The sequence below is a fragment of the Diabrotica virgifera genome, chromosome 5, assembly GCF_917563875.1.
Source record: "Diabrotica virgifera virgifera chromosome 5, PGI_DIABVI_V3a".
In the NCBI taxonomy this organism is placed as follows: Eukaryota; Metazoa; Arthropoda; class Insecta; order Coleoptera; family Chrysomelidae; genus Diabrotica; species Diabrotica virgifera.
Genome location: NC_065447.1, coordinates 18,394,873 through 18,417,270, shown reverse-complemented (window position 1 = coordinate 18,417,270; position 22,398 = coordinate 18,394,873). Strand labels below are relative to the sequence as shown.

The window sequence follows — 22,398 nt, the reverse complement described above, 5'->3', positions numbered from 1 at the left end:
ATTCACGGTCAAGTGAACGAAAATATTTATTATTAGAAGAGAAACTCATGTTCGTCGTACATACTTGCGTGTTGTATATGAATTTGTGGTCAAAAATAGTTGGGTCATATTTTAGTCTTCAGAAAACCTCCGAAAAGTCTTCAGAAAACTGAAGAAGTGCGCTATAAAATGTGCTGCTAGATCGATATAAGCATTATCATGTTTTCATGAATGCTTCTCAGTTATGCAATACCAGCAAAACTGCAGTTCGGCTTTATCTTTAGAAAATTACTGAACAGTGGCGGATCTAGGGGGGATAGGAGTAATTCCACCGGTAACATGTTCCAGAATTAATGAAATAACTTTATTTAACGAAAATGAACGAGATGGAGCCATCAAAACACATTTATAACCAAAGAGCGGATAGTGTGACGAAAAGACTTAAGCCCAGAGCACGGGCGCCCATATAAAAATTTTTAGGGGGGTGGCAAACGTGAAGATGTTGCACATTATATTTTGTATACTTTGAATAACCATATATAATTCAAAGCACCCGAAAAGCCAGGGGGGTCACGCCCCCCCTGCCCATGGGTATGGGGGCCCATGGCCCAGAGTACGATTTAAGGACCAGAGAAAATGAGTTACGGGTGTTAAGAGTACGAAATTGGAAAAACCAAGGCGGAGGATATAATGGAATGGAAACTGATTCTCGAACAGACCGAGGTCCACCAGGGGTTCTACAGCCAATGATGATGAGCTTTTTAATACAAAATATTATGGAGAATAATTTTGTAGGGTTATTTTTATAACAACTAATATTCATACTTAGGTATAATCACATAGAAGAAATGGTCAATGGAGAAGGCTTCATAATCATGATTTTGATAACTTTCCTGTTTTCGACTTAGACTACCTAAAAGACCTTACGATTGGGATATATCAAATTAAACTGGCACCATCTTACATACAAGATAAAATAATAAGAGGAAACGACGAAGAGTTTCAAATTGATGAGAATATGGATAAACCGGGATTCATAAGAGTTCGAATGTTTTCTAGGTTTCGGCAAGCTACAAAACACCAAGTATTCATTTCCTATACGATTGATGAAGATAATGATGAAGATGAGCCTGTAGAAGAACCGATTAACGGGTACTACTGTACCTGTCAATCTGGTGAGAGAACTGTAGGTACTTGTGCTCATATCACCAGTGTGTTATGGTTTTTAGGCTTTGCAAGACATCAACCCAATGTTAAGTATCCTGATAGGTCGTTAGTTAACACGACGTATGCAAAACCGAAATCCAGGAAATCGGAACAAAGAGACGGAAAACAGCGCAACAGGTGAAGGAAACGGGAAGAAGACCCGAAGACGTGGAAGAAATGGGTAAAAGATGGTTAGGTGATAGCAAAGATCGACTCTCTTATTGGGCATAAGGACAACGAGAAGAAGAATAAGGAAAACAAATGTAATTAAGTTTTAATATTTCGTAATTTTATTTCTGTTTTCAATAAATAAAAGTTCTGTTAAAAACATTGTACATACCTTCTTTACATACTTTTTGAATACCTACGTTTTTAATTGCGGCTCGCGAAAAATTTTAACTTGTGAAAAGTGGCTCTGGCTATCAAGGAGCTTGGCCACCCCTGTATTATATTATGAAATTATATCATGATGATATTATATTATGATGAAATGTAAATAAAAATTGGTCAAAAACAAATGGGCATTAAATTACATTTTTTGGCGCATTTTTTTGATAGTGCAAATTTGTCTAGATATTTTATAGTTATAGCCTCCCCTGTTATAAAAATCACGGACCGCCACTGGAATTAAACGCCTTTTTATGTTTCAGGGTCTAATGATTGCTCTGTTTTACTGTTTTTTAAATACGGAAGTTCAAAATTCCATTAGACATAATTTCGATCTCTGGAAGGATAGAAGGTCATTGGGATCTCATCGTTTTTGGTCAAACTCAGCACAACGTCATCATCGGTAATTATGAAGTTCTATCATTAAAGATTTCAAAAAATAAATAAAAAAATGTTATATAACCATATAGATGGTCTGATATGTCCACCGCATAGGTCCCACGAAAAGAAAAACACGTTTTTCTTAAAAATTCTTTTATTTTATTCGATATAGTCTCCTTTAAGATCAATACAACGATTCCAGTGATTTTACAACTTCTTTATGCCGTCTGAATAATACGATTTTGAAAGCTCTGCAAAATAGGTGTCTGTTTTGTCAATTATTTCTTCGTTCGATGTGAATCTTTTATGTACGAGCCGTCTCTTTAGATTTGGGAACAAATAATAATCAGAGGGGGTCAAATCAGGACAATAAGCCTGATTGGAAAGCAATTTGAAGCCCAACTCATGAATTTTTGACTTTTTCATAAGCGCTCTTATGAGCCGGTGCATTGTCTTAGAAAAACAATACTTTTTCTTCGGCATATATGGGATCGTTTCTCACCAAGTTCCTATTTCAATTTTTCTTTCAATATTCAATTAAAATTATGTCTTTGCAAGCCTAAAATACAGAGGCCAGACCCTTTCCGACCCATTAAGCCACTTTTGGCTGCTTCGAACTACTTTTGTCGGCATCAGTCCACTACCGTGCGTTATTCTGTTCTCTGCTTTCCATATCCAGTGGATCCAGATTGCATCAACGGTGACCAATCGACGCCAAAATTCCGACGGATTATTAGTAAAGGCGGCACTAATAGGCAGGATAATTTTTTCATGTTCAAAACTTTGTACAAAATATGGCTAGTGCCCTTTTTAGTTATTCTTGTGGCCTCTGCCAATTCAAGCACCTTCACTTTACGATTCCTAGGACCTTCTTCATATTTTCCGGTGTAACTGGATCGGAAGGCCGTAACTACCATTGGGGCAACCGGGGCAGTGCCCGGCATGGGGGGCCCCGCAGGGGCACCCGTTTGGTTGGCAGTACATATACCGGGTGTCCACTTATATTTTCCCCCATTTTAACTGCCTATAACTTCGCAGTATAAATATGCGGTTTTCGCTGAAATGTTTTATTTTAGTAAAAGTTTTGTCTGAAAGGATTGAATTTTTTATATCGCTTTCAAATACGAAAATAAAAATGGCGAATTTTTGAAAAAAAACGTTGTTGACTTTTTTTTAATGGAACACCCAGTATATTTTTTTGTAAATTGAAAGAAATGTCATTCACCTATCCAGCGATATAAAGTTTTTCAAAATCGGTTGTCAAATCACTGAATAATTAATTTTTAAAATGAGAGGTGCAACGTGGATATCACATACCTAAATACCATAACGAAGCAAATTGATATTATGTTGTGATTTCCCCATTGCATTTCTCATTTTAAAAATTAATTGCTCAGTCATTTGACAACCGATTTTAAAAAACTTTATATCGCTGGATAGGTAAATGACCGTTTTTTTTTCAAGTTACGAAAAAATATACTGAGTGTTTTAATAAAAAAGTCAATGTTTTTTTTTGAAATCCGCCATTTTTTATTTAAAAGCGATTTAAAAAACGGTCATTTACCTATCCAGCGATATAATTATTTTTAAAATCGGTTGTCAAATGACTGAGCAATTAATTTTTAAAATGAGAGATGCAATGTGGAAATCACATAACATAATATCAATTTGCTTAGTTATGTTATTTAGGTATCCACGTTGCACCTCTCATTTTAAAAATTAATTACTCAGTGATTTGACAACCGATTTTGAAAAACTTTACATCGCTGGATAGGTGAATGAATTTTCTTTCAATTTACAAAGAAATATACTGGGTGTTCCATTAAAAAAAAAGTCAAACCTTTTTTTTCAAAAATCCGCCATTTTTATTTTCGTATTTAAAAGCGATATAAAAAATTCAATCCATTCCGACAAAACTTTTACTAAAATAAAACATTTCAGCGAAAACCACATATTTCTATCTTGAGCCGTTTAGAAGTTATAGGCAGTTAAAATGAGGGAAAATATAAGTGGACACCCGGTATTTTAACGAGGCCAAATAAACTTTTCAAAGTATTTTCAGTCAAGTTCTACTTGGAGTTGTCCGGTTGTAATAAGTACACGGCATATTAATTCTAATAACGTCAATGATCAATTTTAACCTGTTTCACCTGCACCATTATAAAAAATTTTGTCTCAAAACTCCATGAAGTCACCTCATTTTCTTCGCTTTCAAGCCACAAAGCAGCTCCGTGTTTTAGGCTTTTCATAATTTCTTTTCAGGCTTCAAAAATCTGCATGTTGGAATTTGTTATTTAAGATTTTAATGAAAAGTACCAGATGTCGTTCTCTAATATCCCCGCCAAATTGGATTCTGCTCTCATTAAAGCTGTATACAATTACTTCCCGACGGTCTCCCCCTTTTTGACATTTTCCTATCTCCTATCTCAATTTTTGTTCCACTTTTTCCATGTCGAATTTTAACGTATTCTCGAATTTTTCTTCCGCCTTTTCAATATCCTGTATCTCCTCAGAAATCTGATTTACCTACCTATGCCTGCATTTTCTCTAAATAAACCTTCATATCATCATATTTTTCCATGCGGTTGTGAAGTTTCAAGATATTTTCTTCTTATTGTTCATTGTTTCGTATTGCTGTTCTTATTTCTGTTGTTCTTATTGTTTTATTATATTATCTCATTTTGTTTTACCATCTGTTCATTTTGTTGTTTTTTTTTAAATCCTAAAGCGTTTTCTTGTCTTTCTGCTAATAGCCTATTATCTTCCATTTGTCGTTTATTCTTTCATGACTCGTTTGTCTCTATAAATCCCTTTCTTGTCTTTCTGTTTGTAATTTCTCTTCTTGTTGTGATTTCATCATTTGGAACAATTGAATCGGCCATTGCGAAAACAACCTAAGTCCATATTTTGGGTAAAATGACGACGCTTTTCGACGCCATGAAATTTACATTTAAACATATAAACATTTAAGCCTTTTTGCCTTTCAAAAAGATTCATTTATAACCCATAAAATTTATATAAAATATAGTAGGTATTATCTCGGAATATCCAACTATTAATAAAAAGATTTTCACGTTTCCTGAAAAATTTACACATTATAACATGTATTGTTTTCGCAATGACCGATTCAATTGTTCAAACCTTGCTTATGTTTTGAAGTGCCTTTCAAGTCTAGTTCTGACAAAGTAATAAAAAACTTCAGTCATGGAATGAATTAGGTAAAATGCGTTTTCAAGGGGTTAAATATTAAACATTTTTCCGGACTCCACCTTCCGCTGAGGGATAAACCCCTAGACCCCCGATAGAGGGCCCACACATCACCCCAACATCGTACTTACGGTCCTGTCCTGCGTCCAGTAGCTACGTGGTTCATCCAATGTAAATACACGGCCACTAAGAAACTCCTGGAACCAAAATTTGACATACCTATTTATTTTTATTATAAAATATGAAGGGTCATTCCATTTCAAATCACTCAATTTTGGAGCAAAAAAAATTTTGGACCTCCGATTTGTCTGAAAATTGGTATATAGCTTCTGCGGGACGTAAAAATAAGATATTTAAGGTCAAAAAATCTTCTTCTTTTTTTCTCAAAATGTTATTTTATGCGATTTTACAGTGATTTGGTGTTTATTTATACAAATTTGCATTTTCTATCGTAAAGTATCAATGAAAAACATATCTAATATTTTAATAGAAAGGACTCAAAAATGTCATTATATGGCATTATAACAAGTTACTTTGATTCAAAACAAGCTTTTGATCAAATTTTATAGTGTAGAAAACGTTAAAATACCGTTTTTTACATTTTTCTCCATTCCCAAAATACATCACAATCGATTTGGCTGAAAATTTGCCCACAGATAGACAAAACATAGGACTTTAAGTGGTGAGAAGGATTTGAATTATATTACAATACCAAAAAAGTTACATGCAATATTATAGTCAAAAATATAGGCGTCTACTGTAAGTAAAATTAACTCAAAAATATCGACCTCACGACAAAAATTGTTAAAAAGAAATTGTAATCATTGTAAATACGATTTATTTGGAACAATTTCAGTTCCTACCATTTTTGTCGAAAAGTTAAAAATGGCGGAGATATTGAGCCAAACAGGTTCTCCTTTAAAATCAAGATGGCGGCTAACGTAACGGAGGAATTCATTCGTGATTTTAAATTTAGGCTACTATTGACTCCCTTAAAGATCAGAAAAATAAAATTTTGGGCAGCTCGGCATTCAAGGTCAAATGCTATCCCAACTGGACTAATATATACTTTTGAGTCTGATATTACTGCATGTAACTTTTTTGGTATTGTAATATAATTCAAATCCTTCTAACCACTTAAAGTTCTATCTTTTGGATATCTGTGGGCAAATTTTCAGCCAAATCGATGATGATGTATTTTGGGAATGGAGGAAAATGTAAAAAACGGTATTTTAACGTTTTTTACACTATAAAATTTGATCAAAAACTTGTTTTGATTCAAAATAACTTGTTATAATGCCATATAATGACATTTTTGAGTCCTTTCTATTAAAATATTTATTATGTTTTTCATTGATACTTTACGACAGAAAATGTAAATTTGTTTAAATAAACACCAAATCACTGTAAAATCGCATAAAATCACATTTTGAGAAAAAAAAGAAGAAGATTTTTTGACCTTAAATATCGTATTTTTACGTCCCGCAGAAGCTATATACCAATTTTCAGACAAATCGGAGATCCAAAATTTTTTGCCTGAGTGATTTGACATGGAATGTACCTGAAACATGCTTCCTTTTTTAAAAGTGTTGTCTTTGCACAAACGTCATAATAATTATGCTATATAAATGCAGAATATTTTTATTTATTTTTTGAGAAATTGTTTGATATAAATTTCTGGATCAGTTAGTACATGTTTTCAGCAGGCATACCGAATGGACACTAGTCAATGCTGATGATATTGAACAACCACCAGCAAATCAGACCCAAATTACAAACCACGTAGATGAAAACCAAAGTGTTAATACAAATAACATTCAAACAACGCGTTTTGGTTCGATTTGAAATGGATGTAAAATGGAAAGCAACCGAGATGTGCCATACTGGGGATGACGTCACGAACTTCGTTTTTTAGCTTTATATTCGTGTATTGATGCTAAACCAACCAAATAGCGTAATCTATTTAACATTTTATTTTTAAATGTTTTTGTAACTATATATTGGGTAGTTTTTAGTTGAGTATAAAGAAAGAGTTTTGCAACGTATGCAATAGCTCTTTTTGTCTCGAATACAATAAAAGTAAAGTACTATTACTATAGGGTCAATCCATGCCAAGTGGTCCAATATAAATTAAGTTGGCTGTTGGCTATTTTTAATATTTTTTATTTTTCTACCTTCAGTCTATAGAGACTACAGAATTCCATTTATTTTATTTTTAAAAAATTTAGTTTGCCGATGACGGCCGTTTTTGTTAAAGCGTGTCGATCATTTTCACGGAAAACATGGCTTCGCTCTTTAGCCAATATTTTTACAGAGGTTTGTCCTAGGACAATAAATCAAAAACCAAACTTTTTAGAAAAGTACGCTCTAAAAAACCGGCCTATAATAGCTATTTGTATAACAAGGGAGGAAAGTGCTACTTTTCCTCCCGAGAATGAAGTTTACTGCCCGAGGCGTAGCGGAGGGCAGTAATCATTCAAGGGAGGAAAAGGCACTTTACTCCCATGTTATACATATGATTTTTCCACCTTCCTCAAATAACAAGTCATTTTTTTATTTTTACCTAATTTATTTACGTAACTAACCAACAAAATTTATTAGAACTAAAACTAACAAGTAGGTACAATATAACTGTCAACTGTCAAATATAAGTCAAATTATTAATGTAAACATTGTTAAATCAGAATAACAATTTACTGTTTTTACCATTCTGCAAAATACAGGCTGTTTTTTAAATAAACGTTAAAATGTATAGATACTTACGTAATAGAAAATAGATATTGTACAGGGCGTCAATAAGTTATATTTCATGAATGAAATACCATGACGTCACTTTTACTTTTCCTCCCTAGGGAGGAAAAATATTTTCCTCCCTAGGGAGGAAAAGTACAACTTTGCTCCCTACAATCAGGTCCGGAAAAGTATACTTTCGGTAGAGGTAGGTGGAAAAATTATTTAATTTCAAACTACCCTTAAGGCCTTAAATGAACCTCAAAGTTTGAAAAGGTAAACTGATAAAATTCCATTTTCAGCATTTTCGTAACAGCATATAAGGCAAGCCGATAATGGTTTCTAATTTTTTTCTGCAAAAGACATACGTAAATACTTTAAATAAAAAAAGTTTGAGCTTTGCGACTTGGGTAAATTTTTTCAAAAAAAATCTCAAAAATGTCATTTTTTGAAAAATCTCAAATTTTGACCCCTTATTATATCTCTGATGGGCACATCTCTGATAGCCCATAAGAATAAGGAGTAAAAATTTGTAGTTGCAGACTTACCTCATATATAGGAGTAACAATCCTGAAAAAATGGTCAAAAATCAAAATGGTCAAAATTTAAGCGTTTGCGGGCTAGGTAATTAAAATTCAAATAAACTGTCTAATGAAATAAAAATTAATCTATTTTCACCAGATTTCACAATGAATACAAATTTATACAGGGTGTTCCAAAGAAAAGAATTCGCGACCTTGATATTTGTCAGTTATTAGATTTTAAGGGAATGCCGAAACAGGTCGATTTTTATTTTTAAATTACCATTTTTTTTTATATATATTTCATAGTCTCCATGACGTCATCCATCTGGGCGTGATGCCGTAATTGAGGATTTTTTTAATGGGAATAGGGCTCGTATGTTATCTCATTTGAAAGATTGTTCAATTCTCAGTTCAGTAGTATAAACAATAATATAATTATTTATACAGGGTGGCCAAAAAATAATTTTTTAATTAAATTAATTGACACAAAAATAAGAATGTATGTAATTTATTTAACTCAAAATACATTTTATTCCTGTCATAAAATAGAAAAAAATATATTATTTGGTAAATAAACATTGCTTTTCGCTTAAATTAAATGTTCAAACTGTCAAGAGGTAGGTGAGAGGCTGTTTGTGATTTAATTTAAGCGAAAATAAATGTTTATTTGTGAAATAAACATTTTTTCTATTTTCTGACAGCAGTAAAATGTATTTTTAGTTGCCACAAGACCCCTATTCCCATTTAAAAAAATCATCGATTACGTCATCACGCTCTGATGGAAAACATCACATAGTATGAAATATATCCCAAAAAGTTGCAATATGATAAAAATAATAATGGACCTATTTCGGCATTTCCTTAAAATCTAATAGGTAACTATTGCCAAATATCGAGATGGACTCTTTTCTTTGGCCCATCCTGTATAAATTTGTATTCATTGTGAAATCTGGTGAAAATACATTAATTTTTATTTCATTAGAGTTTATTTGAATTTTAATTACCCTGCCGCAAACGCTCAAATTTTGACCATTTTGATTTTTGACCATTTTTTCAGGCCTGTAACTCCTATACGACGTAAGTCTGCAACTCCAAATTTTTACTTCTTATTCTACTTGCTAGGGGCTAACATTCAACCAAATTTCAAATTTTTTCATCCGTGTCCATCATGGATATAAGGGGTCAAACTTTGAGATTTTTCAAAAAATTACATTTGTGAATTTTTTTTGAAAAAATTTACTCAAGCCTCCAAGCTCAAACTTTTTTTATTTAAAGTATGTACGTATGTCTTTTCCAGAAAAAATTACAAACCATTATCGGCTTGCCTTATGCTGTTAAGAAAATGCTGAAAATAGAATTTTATCAGTTTACCTTTTCAAACTTTGAGGTTCATTTAAGGCCTTAAGGGTAATTTGAAATTAAATAATGCTACAGGCAATTTTTTAGAGCATACTTTTCTAAAAAGTTTGGTTTTTGATTTATTGTCCTAGGACAAACCTCAGTAAAAATATTGGCTAAAGAGCGAAGCCATGTTTTCCGTGAAAATGATCGACACGCTTTAACAAAAATGGCCGTCATCGGCAAACTTAATTTTTTAAAAATAAAATGAATGAAATTTTGTACTCTCTATAGACTGAAGTTTAAAAGGTAGAAAAATAAAAAATATTAAAAATAGTCAAGCAACCACCTTTGGACAACTTGGCTTATAACAACCCTATAACGTCGGTCAATAAGTCCTGGGCCTAACTAGTGAAACTTTTTTTGCAAAAATTATTCTTTATTCATCAAAATAATCTCCTTTAGCGGCGATGCAATCATTCCAACGCTTTTATAATTTTTTTATGCCCCTTTGTAAAACGATTTGTCTTTGCCTTAAAAATACGTTTCATTTTCGACGATTACTTCCTCATAGGAGCGATATCCCTTACCACGGATCATTTTTTAGATCTGAAAAAAGGTGGTAATCACTGTGGGTCAGATCTGGACTATACGGTGGATGCAGACGCAATTCTAAGACGAAATCGTGCATTGTTGACAGGTATATTCTTTACAATTTCCGCCTTCAAATCCTTCAGTAAACCAATATGCTCGTCAATATTGATTGTTTCTCCATGTTTCAAGTAGGTAGTCAATGAAAATATTTCCTTGCGGGTCCCAAAATATATAGAAGACATGACCTTCCCGTCGGTTTGTTGCGTCTTTGGACGGATTTGTCAGAGTGGTATCCACTCATCTGATGACTGCTGGTTTGATTCCGAAATAAATAAGTGATTAATCTATATTTCATCCACTGCGTGACATACCTACGCAATCCACTACGTTTAAACATGTATAAACAGCGCCGAGAATCATCAATCCGCGTTGTTGTTTATGCTCATCTGGTGTGACAAAACCTGACATCCACTTGGAAAACAGCTTTCTCATACCAAAATGTTCGTGTATAATATATGTAGTGAAAACACGTCCCCTTGATAACTTTGGAGTGTCAGCTATATCTTGCAACTTCACTTTGTGATATCCATAATAATTTTCAACGTTTTTTCGATATATTTGGGAATAACAGCATCATTTGTCATCATTATGTCATTCCAGAAAGCTCGGCATCATTGGTGTCGTTACGACCGCGTTTGAATTCAACAAACTATCATTTATTAGTTGTAATCGATGGAGCAAAGTCCCGGTAACACTTTTTGAGCCATTACTTAGTTTGGACATTTTTTTCATCAAATAACAGTGATAAAGCAACACACGAAATTTCTGTGTGTCCATCGTTTATGAAAATCGCAAAAGTAGCGTTACCTACTTCAAGCTCTGAATTCGGTAAATAATAATCCGAATAACATGAAATTTTGATACTTAGTATACTTTTGAATATTGACACTATCGAAATTTCATATGGATAATTCATTAGAGTCGCCATCTCATGGTTAGATCCGGAACTTATTGACCGACCTATTAGCTAATTTGAAATGTTTCTTAAGCCAAGCCGCACACCAAAGAAACATGAAACGAAAAACATGAAACATGAAACGAAAAACATGTTTCATGAAACTAAAACACTGCTAAACAAATCTCAAAGTCCGCCTACCAATGAAACGAGTGTGATTCATGCTCATGACACATTTTTATTTTCGGAGAGTTTCATAAATGGCCGGACGTATATTTGTTTAGCAGTGGTTTATTTCCATGAAACGTAATTTACGTTTCATGTTTCTTTGATGTGCGTTCGGGCTAGAGTTCAAAATTGACTACTGCCCGACCAACCATAAATAATTTACTGGGTTTAGAATCAGTTCCTGCATGTAAACTTAAAAAACCGTGGCGTCACATTGTGTGGAATTGTAAGGATGATTCGAATTATGAATTCAATGAATTCGTTTATGATCTAAGAGTCAACAGCTACACTATAAGAGAATATATCGTTTATCTTTTTTAAATAAATTGATGAAACAATCGAGAAGTTGTGTTTTATTCTATATTAAAATGTAAATAATTGTTTATGTATATATAAGTGTTTTTGGCTGAGACACTACCATAGGCGTTTAAGAGGTCCATGAATACAATGTGCAGTTCAGCATTGAATGCTATTGTTTTTTCTATGAGCTGTTTTATAGAAAATATATTTTCAGTACATCAGTGTCCGAGATTAAAACCACTCTGTTCTTCTGAAGTCCGCAACTGTTCCTCCATCCTTTAATGATTTTTCCATAAACCTACCCACAGAATGTACGAGGCATATTCCCCTATATTTATTGGGGTCTTCTCTTCTGGTCTCCCCTTTTTATGGAGCTAAGTGGCCCATTGTTTTCCATTCCTTCCGTATTTTTCCAACAAATAAGAATTTGTTAAAAAATGTACCTATACTTGTTTTAATTCTTGTACCAAGTACGAAGGAGCGTGTTTTAGCAGTTCTGCAAAAATGTCTAAGGGAGTGTTGCTGTTATTATTTATCCTTTTTAGCGCATTTCTCATTTTGTTGTCAGATACATCTGCAACATCAGATTTGTCTTTTTTTCGAAATAGAGGGGAAGTACCTACATAATCTGTTTTTCTTGTAATAACTCATCCATTTGTATTGGTTTTATCTTTACCCCTTCATGGCATGGGTATTGTCTGAAATTTCTCAACGTTTACCACGCTTCTTGCTTTTGAGTTTCCCATTAAGCTAATTATTTTTTTTTTGTTTCATAAATTTGCCTTCTGTATTCTCTTTTATCTTCTTGATATCCTGTGGCATTGATTAATAACTACATAGATACCTCACCTTTAGGTAAAACCGAATTCAGTGTTAAACTCCGCCCACTTACACCTCTTTGCCCCTCAAGTCTAAGTACTAACTGGCTGGATGGTGGCGACATTTATTGAAATTTTTGCCAAGATTGAAAAATAAATTTGAGTCGCTTGGCTAGCGTAATAGACAACGATATAAGGGTAGTATTCAGCATTTTAACAAATAATTTTAACGCGATTGTAATCTCTATTTTGGAATTCCGATTTTACTTCAGATAAAACGCTAAAAATTGATTAATAAAAATAGTGAAGAGGTTTCTTAAAAATTATTTAATTATTAATACACTACAAAAAAACAACAAAATAGAAAATACATAATAAAATTAGCAGTGATAATTCACATGTAAATTATTTTTTACAATTTGTAAAAGAATGATATTTTCAGAACTAATGCGAAATAAACTATTTGAAGTTGATATACAGAATTTCTTTCCAGATCTAACCTATTCACCCCAAGTAAAATATTGCAAAACCTCCGAATTTTAAAGAATCCATTGGATTGGCATGAAATTTGGTATACATATTGTTATATTTCTATTTGATATGAAAATTAAATTTTGATAATTATAAACAGAATTCAATTTAATATAAAATATTTTCAATTTTCTCAACCACGGGCATATAAATTTAGAACAACCTGTATACAACAAATTGTTATATTTAATTTTAAGAAGTGATTAGAAGAAGCATACGAAACTCGGGACAATGCGCTTAGAATAAACAAAGTGAATGGCGCGTACCATTATCGTTGTTCGCGGAAGGTTCGATCATTAGCCTATGCTAAATAAGACTCAGTTGAAATAGATAATAGTTCATTATCGTTGTTCGCGGAAGGTTCGATCATTAGCCTATGCTAAATAAGACTCAGTTGAAGTAGATAATAGGTCATTAAATTTTGTAAATAGTAGAAAGTAATTTTAGAATGGGAATTAACTATTTTTTTTGGAAATCCATTAAGCATATTTAGAAAGATTAAAAATTGGTTTTGAGGAATACTGCGAATGAGAGTTGGTGGTGGAAGGTTGATTTGTGAATCTGGAAGGGATATTTAGAAAGTAGGGGAATGACTGAAAAAGATAGGGCAGAATGTTTTGAGCTGTCGAGAAGTGAAGTCCAGTAGTAGACGGTAGTGTACGGAGAGTGAGAAAGCCGGTGTAGTTCCGTGAGTGTGGAGTATCTATCGTGGAACGAGAGGTAGGCCAGGTCGAGAGTAAAGAACCTCCTTGAGCCAAGAGTGTCCCGGTAGCTGATTGAAGTTTCGAAAAAGGTAGAAACACGGCATCATGACAGAAGCAGGAACGGGAGCTATACGAGCTAGTTTTCAAAGGAGAACATTACTGGAAGCCAGGACGAGGTTTTGATCGCAGCCAAGGATAGCAGGAAACGGGTCTTGTGTGAAGACATTCTCAGTTCACCAGAAAAAGGTCAGTCTCATTTGTTTGGACATGAATGTATGGGTATTTCGTATTAAATACCACATTTAAAATTGAAGAACGTAATCAATAATATCAGAAAAGCTTCATCAAACTTAAATAGAATTGTTGCTAATAAATCCTAATAGTTAAATGTTAATAAAAACTTTCAATTGGAAACCAAAAGGAAATAAGATTCCCATGTGTAAATGTTATGTTTAAGAATAATAAGATATAGCAAATATTAAGCAGTGATTGCCATTTAAATAAAATAAACAATATTTTGATTATAATTGTAACCCATATGTGTGTATTATTTTACTCTTTTCTTTCCTATCCCGATTAGGAACCATTGAGAAATACTTAGAAGCCACGTAAGTAAGTAATTAATTTAGATATGTTTATTGTTTCTAATGAAAAATCATATAACAAGAGGTTGAGTACAAATTATTACACATAAATAGTCGACGCTTAATGGAGATTTAGTTACAATTATTCATTTAATATAAATGAACGCAATCTGAGTGCATTAATAAAAAATGTACACAGTTCCTTAATCTCAGTGGGAGAATGGGTTGTATTTAAAAACAGAAAAAAGCTCTCGGTGTTCTCTACAAATGATCGAATAAGGGGTGATCTAAAACACGAGTATAATGGACATTCCAACAAAATGTGGGAAAGAGTCTCTAATTTGTGTAAATTACATATTGAACAATTTTCAGTTTGGTCGATGTGATACGAAATCCCTTTATAATAAAATTTTATGTAAAGTTTAGAGCAAAGTCTGATTTGTGAATAAAGTCTTGTAATATATATGGGAGTTTTTATTTGTAAATAGCTTTGCGGTTGCCTATTGTGTGAGAAATGTTTATAGTACAAAGAATAGCGAGAACTTGTTAATGCTGATAAGTCATCTTGGAAGAGTTTTTCTTTCATTTTTAATAACAAACCGTTTCTTTGATGCCTCAGTAACCCCCATGATAAATTTTCCCAAGTTTCTATTGCATCAATTTCAGAAAAATAATTTTTTAGCTGAACTACCCAGTTATAATTCTCATTATTGTCATTATTGTTACATAGCTGACGAAGACGGTTATAACAAATTCTTGGATACCTAGAGGAGTCCATAAGTAAAATTCTCTCAAGCCAATTAAGTGATATTTTAAAAATTAAGTATTTTAAGTGAACTTGGCCAACTTCTAGCCTAACATAAGTATTGGGGGTATTTTTTGGTAGATGCAGCAGTCTCTTAAAGAAATTAGTTTGAATTTGTTCTAGAGTATTTTAGTAGCGCAGACCCCAGACAGATATACACTGAGAAAGACAGTTTAAAATAATGGAATTATATAATGTAATTCTCGTCTCCCATGAATTTACTATTGCATTAGACAAGAGGTTCATTACTGCTCCTATAGACTGCTTGGCTCTAGCAATCGTAGTAACGGCCATCTCTCGAAATAACGAGGAACCACTAAACGTTACACCCAGATAATTAAATTTATTAACGCTTTCAAGTTTTTGACCATTTAGTAGGAATCCTCGCTCCTTGGAGAAATGGCCACCCCTCGAGAAGACTAAGATTTTGCTTTTGGAAGTGTTTATAGTCAGTTTATTCTGTGAGGTGTAGGTTTCCAATATTCGTAATTTGCGGGTCATGTCAACTTCTGATTCTCCTAATATTATCAAATCGTCGGCATAGAGTAATAGAAGAATATCAGTATTACCATCAATATCAATTCCCTTTGCCCCTGCCTCCCTAAAAAAGGCCTCCACATCTGAAAGAAAAATTGAGAACAAAGTCGGGCTTAAGCATTCTCCTTGAAGAACACCTTCCGTTATTTTATATTGTCGTGACAATTGTGAATTTGAGCGAACCTGGAAGGTAGCCGATGCGTACAGGAATCTAATTAATCTAATAAATTTAGCGCTAATGCCACACTGAAAAAGTTTGTTCCATAACAAGATATGTTCGACTGAGTCAAATGCTCTTTGGAGGTCTATAAAAGCAGCGAAGACTTTTCTTTTCTTAAGTCGCAGTTGTAGCTGAACAGCTGAAGTGAGGGTAAATATATTATCTAGACAGCCCCTGCCTTGACGAAACCCATTTTGACATTCTGGAATAACGGAAGTATTGTCCAGCCATATCGTTAATCGATTAGATAATATCTGCGTGAATAGTTTAGTTAAACAGTTTACTAGAGCAATGCTTCTGTAATTCTCTGGATCTTCACGGGAACCTTTCTTGTGCAACATTGTTAATATAATATTAGACCAGGCTGAAGGCATAGTTTCGGTATCTAGAATACGATTGTACAAGCAATTTAAATATAATAGCCAATTATTTGGGAGGTGTTTCAAGAACTTAAATGTAATATTATCTAGTCCGGGGGCTTTGCCATTTTTGCATTGTTTTAGAGTATTGCTAATTTCTTCAAGAGATATAGGGGCGTCCAAAATAGGACAACGAACGTCAAAAAAAAGAGTATTATCGACAATTTTCTCTTGCGAAATATTATTTAAAAATAATTCCCACGTGTGAATATCTCACTCTCACTCTCACTAATTTGTACTCAACCTCTTGTTATATGATTTTTCATTAGAAACAATAAACATATCTATCTATCTATCTATCTAAGTAATTAATTTATAATTCGCCCTGAGATTGAAAACATATTGATATGTGATCAGGTTAATTAATTAGATTATTATTAATGAATTGATTAAATTAAATGACATATAAGAATATTATCTCATATCAATAATCAAGATCACATCAACTGTCGTCCAACGTGGAAAGCATGGAAAAGTATTTCTAGTGGCAAATTTGGATAGAAAGAGTAAAGCCGGTATTTGAAAATTTATATGCCTGTGGTAAAAAGTGAGATACTTACATTTGATAACATAAAATTTTAGATCTCTTTAGGTACAAATTTACATAACTGATTTAATATTTTATTTTTACGATATTTACATTTGATATATTTATTGACAATTTATAATATTTGGGTGAGAAAAAGTCGTCTTGGTAACATACTAGTAAAATTTCATATTTGGCGGGGACAGTACTTCTTGAAAACAAATGTCTGTGACAAGAAGCCAAAGCAAAGACAACAAAAAACAAAAAGAACATTCAGATCAAAAGGAAAATTCAGACCAAGAAGATATTTTAAACACAACAATCATGGAAACAGGAAAAAAAGAATTGTCAGAATTAGAAAAGATATTACAACTTATGCAACTCCAGTCACAAAAAATGGATGAAGCAAAACGAACAATGGATGAAAATCAACGTGAAACGAAACAAGCCATGGAAGAAACATCAAAGAAAATGGATAAAGTGGATCAAAAAATGGATGAAACACAGCAAAAAATGGATGACAATCAAAAGGAAACAAAACAAGCAATAGAAGAGAACAATAAGAAAATAGAGGAACGCATAGAAAAGTATGAAAAGGAAATAAAAGGATGTTTGACAACAATGAAAACCGAGATAGAACAGCAAGAAATGAAAATTAAAGATCACATGCAAGAACAAGAAATTAGAATGAAGGACCACATGAAAGAACAAGAAATGAAAATTCAAAACAAAATGGAGGAGTTAACGAATGGCCAGAAAAAGGAACTAGAAAATTTGGAAAATAAGTTGGAAAATGCTATTCAAGTAGACAGAGAAGAAGTGGAAAAAAGAATCACAGAAATAGAAAAACAAGTCACCGAAAACAGGACGCAACAGAATGTCGGAGAAAGAAGAGAAATGGTTATACATAGCACAGATGACGTGAAGATAAGGTTTGGCGGGGATGTAAGAAGATTACACCCAGTGCCGTTCATAAATAGCCTGAAAAAGAAAATACAGCACATCGGAAATTTCGAAACAGCAAAAGAAACTATCAGAAACCATCTCAAATATGAAGCAAGCCTATGGTTCGATAGCAAAGAAGAAGAATTCGGCAATTGGCAACAATTTGAACAAAAATTTTTGAATTATTTCTGGGGAAAGGTCCAACAATTGGAAATTAACAAGGAATTGCAAAATGGGAAATACAATGATAGGATGGGTGTATCAGAAAGGACATATGCTTTGCAAATTTACAATAATGCAAAACATTTACAATATAATTACTCATCGGAACAATTAGTTGAACTGATTGCAAGACATTTCGAGGAAACGCTGGAAGACCATATCACATTGCAAAATTACAAAGACATAGATAGTTTATGCCAATTCCTACAAATAAGAGAATCACGTCTAAGAGAAAGAAAATCAAGAAGGTCGCGAGAAGATTACAGGCCCCGTGAAACACAAGATTACAGAGATAGAAATCAAAATAGGAGGGACTATACAAGACGAGATTTTAATCCCAGAAGGGAAAACGAAAATAGAGACAACGGAAGAGGAAATTATGAACAAAGAAATAGGCAAGGGAATGAGGACAGAAATCGAGAATACCAGAATAGAAACACCACACGCTCAAATCAAGAAAACAGAAATAATGGTAGACAAAATGAACAGGGATATCGAGAAAACCGAAATAGATCCGACAGACCAAGAGAAAATAGAAGAGAAGTAAATAATACCCAGACAGATGAATATGACGGAGAGAGACATTATGACGAAAATATAAACAACGATGAGCAACCGGCGTCTTTTCACGACGGCGCTCACTAAAAACCAAAAATCAAACAGGAATCTTTTGTCACCCCAAGGAGTTTATTAAATTGGCAGGAAACAACGAAAAGAAAAATGGAGTTAATTTAAAATTTGTGGATGGATTTATCAACGAGAAACCAATTAAAATTATGATAGACACTGGATCTGAAATAACATTGGTCAACAGAAAACTAATAGAAGAAGTTAACTTAACAAATTTAATTTACAAAATACCTACGGTAAATTTAGTGGGCGCAAACAAACGGACATTGGCAACTATAAATGAAGGCATACGAGTAATGGTACGACTGGGTAAGAATATGTATGCACTACAATGTGTAATAATGCCAAACATGTCACATGACATGATAGTAGGAGTTGACGAATTGGCAGAAAAACATGTAGTGATAGATTTTAAAAATAATACGATGAAACTAACAGAAGAAAAAGAAAAAGAACAGGACAAGAAACATGAGAAACAAAATACGGACGAATCAGGTAAAGAACAAACAGTGGAAATGAATTTGGCAGCGAAGCAAGGACAAAGAAAAAAAAGGAGAAAAGGTCAGAAAAAGATAAAAGAAAATGAAACCTGTGGCTCCTCAAAAGAAGAGTTGAGCCCAGAAGAAGAAAATTTGAGAGTATCAGAAACAAAGGAAACCTGGGATTCCTCAAAAGAAGAGACGAGCTCAGGAGAAGAAGAAATAAAGCTAAAAAATGAAAGTGAAAAGAATATGATTGAAACAGTGGTATTTGAAGAGGAGGTATATGCAAACGAGGATGCAGAATGCACGGTAAACATGTGTGAAGAATCTGAGAAAAAAGACAGAAAATTGATATGTGGAGAAGGGAAAGAAAAAGAATTGCGGTTGATGTTAAGAAACTACGAAAATTTGATCAATGAGGAAAACAGAGTGGCTAAAAAGTACGAACATTCATTTGAGGTGAAAAACTTGGGAAATTTTCGATCAAAGACTTACCCGATTCCATACAAGTATCGACAAGAGGTGAAAGAAGAAATAAATAAAATGTTGGAAGATCAAATTATCGAAAGATGTGATTCACCGTATGTTAACCCGATTGTGATAGTAAAGAAAAGCAATGGAGAATTGAGATTATGTTTAGATGCCAGGAATATCAACCAGCACACTGTATCACAATATGAATCACCTCTAAACATCGAGGCCATTTTTGGAAGAATCACCGGGTCACACATATTTTCGAAAATTGACTTAAAACACAGTTTTTGGTTGATACCGTTAGCTGAAAAGTGTAGAAACTACACCGCTTTTTCTATTGATGGTATTGTCTACCGGTTTAAGGTAGTGCCATTTGGATTGCAGAGTGCTTGTGCTGCACTCGTCCGAGCTCTACATACCATTTTGAATCGCCATGACGATTTCATAGTTCATTATATCGATGATTTATTAATTTTTTCACAAGATACTCAGAGTCATCTGGAACACATAGAAATAATTCTGGAAGAATTGGACACAGCGGGTTTGAAATTAAACATTGAAAAATGTCAATTTTTTCAAAAAGAAGTCATTTATTTGGGTTTTCAATTGGACACCAAAACAGTAAGATTAGCCGAAGACAGAGTCAAGCTCATAGATGAATACCCAAGACCAACGAATTTGAAAACATTGAGAGGTTTTCTTGGCACGATTAATTATTTTAAAAAGCTGATTCCCGATTTGAGCCAAAAGGAAATCCCTCTGATAAAATTGCTTAAAAAAGGAATAAAATGGAATTGGAAAGAAGAACAGGAGGAAGCTTTCGAAACATTAAAACGAGAATTCGCAAAAGGAACGAAAATATACCACCCCATTTACAATTTACCTTTTATACTCCGAACTGATGCGTCCATACAAAAATTTGCAGGAGTTCTGTCTCAAATACAAAACGACCAAGAAGTGCCGATATGTTTTATATCTCGAGTGACTAAAACACATGAGAGAAAATATAGTGTTACAGAATTGGAGTTTGCCAGTGTACTATATTGCGTAAACAAATTGAGGTTTTACTTATTGGGAGCAAAATTCACAATCGAAACAGACCATGCAGCTTTAGTACATATCATGAAGAATAGATTAGTAAATAATAGAATACATAGAGGCATTCTATTATTACAGGAGTATGATTTTGAGTTCCGATATATAAAAGGAAAAGACAACATAATAGCCGACGCTCTAACACGGGATGAGGACACCGGAAAAAAGGAAACAATTACTCTACAGGTGGGACTAAATAGATTAATACAAGAAGAAGGGATATATTCGTTAAATGAGATAAGGACAAACCAGGAAGACCTAGAGGAAAGAGAGAAAAGAAGAGCGGAAGTAGAAAATAACATATATTTTAAGAGAATAGACGGAAAGGAACTATATTTAGTGACACAAACATTGGCCGAAAAGATAATAAAGAAATTACATGAGGACAATGGGCATATCGGTAGCAGAAAAGTTTGGCTCGTTTTTAGGGAAAATTACATCAGCCGACAGGATTACCGCAATGCAAAGGAAATTACCCAGAAGTGCGATGTATGTCCCCACATAACAATTTCATGTTCTTAGTAGATTCATAGAACATACTTTTCAGAAAAAGTATATACTGAGAATATGCGTAATTACCATTGCGAATGTGCAGAGCACATACTGAGTATATACTACATTACAGTACTTAAACGTTCTATGTATATACTTAGAATGTACTACCGCACTTCTTTTCAGTATATACCAAGAATGTTCTTTTTAGAACATTCCAAGGACGTGCTATAAACCTTCTATGTGTATACTTAGAACATACTACCTCACATCTTTTTAGTTTATACCAAGCAGGTACTTTTTAGAATATTCCAAGGAAGTGCTATAAACCTTCTATTTATATACTTAGAACGTACCTACTACCGCACATCTTTGTATGGGAAGAATATATATTTTTAAGAATATTCTAAGGAAGTGCTATCAAGTGCTATATTGCTTAGAAGTATGTTTTCAGCATCACCTAATGTCATCTTAGGTTCTACTGGTTCTACCAAATACCTATTATAGTTAGTACCTACATTCTACAATATTACTTAAAAAGTAAGTACATATTTATAAATTTTAGTCATTTATATAAATCATTATATATTTAGCTAAACTAAACTATGCATAAGTAACTAAAATTTATATAATACTTATGTACTTATCTATTTAATGAGTTACCAAAAGAGATTATATTTTATGTATTTTGAAGCACCGCAAACAAAATAAAGATATTACAATAAAGATATTGTATGTATGTTCTTTAGTCCTAGTACTACATCATTCGTCTTCATCCTCAACACTGCATAGATCCATAGTCTATGATACATAGATGATACAAATAATGAAATAATGCCTGTTTTCTTTTTCATATTTTACGGTTTTTTCCTATCCCTGATCCATTCAGGTAAGAAATGGTCAGATGGGGGATATGAATGTATCGATGGAATAACATCGGTGGTCAGTGTTGCCAAACGGAGAGAAATTTCCCTTTTTGCGGGAATTTTCAACATAAAAGGTGATAAAAGGAAAAAGTTAACTCAAAAGGTAACTTATCCATTCCAAATTGTAAAATATTAAGAAAAAATCAAAATATTTGAAAA

The 22,398-nt window shown here is 33.2% G+C and overlaps 1 protein-coding gene across 2 annotated transcripts in view; it reads left to right on the top strand.

Annotated features, from left to right (window-relative positions):
- The window catches only part of LOC114332568 (diuretic hormone receptor), a 70,833-nt gene extending 58,964 nt beyond the window's left edge, over positions 1-11,869 (top strand). The window contains exons 9-10 of one of the 2 annotated variants that reach the window (XM_028282401.2): positions 1,836-1,975; positions 6,867-11,869. In XM_028282401.2, coding sequence (XP_028138202.1) covers positions 1,836-1,975; positions 6,867-7,005 — 279 coding nt within the window. In that variant the 3' untranslated portion in view covers positions 7,006-11,869. Of the gene's footprint in view, positions 1-1,835; positions 1,976-6,863 lie in introns of both variants that reach the window. The other variant, XM_028282393.2, reaches the window with a different exon arrangement.
- Positions 11,870-22,398: the final 10,529 nt, after the last annotated feature.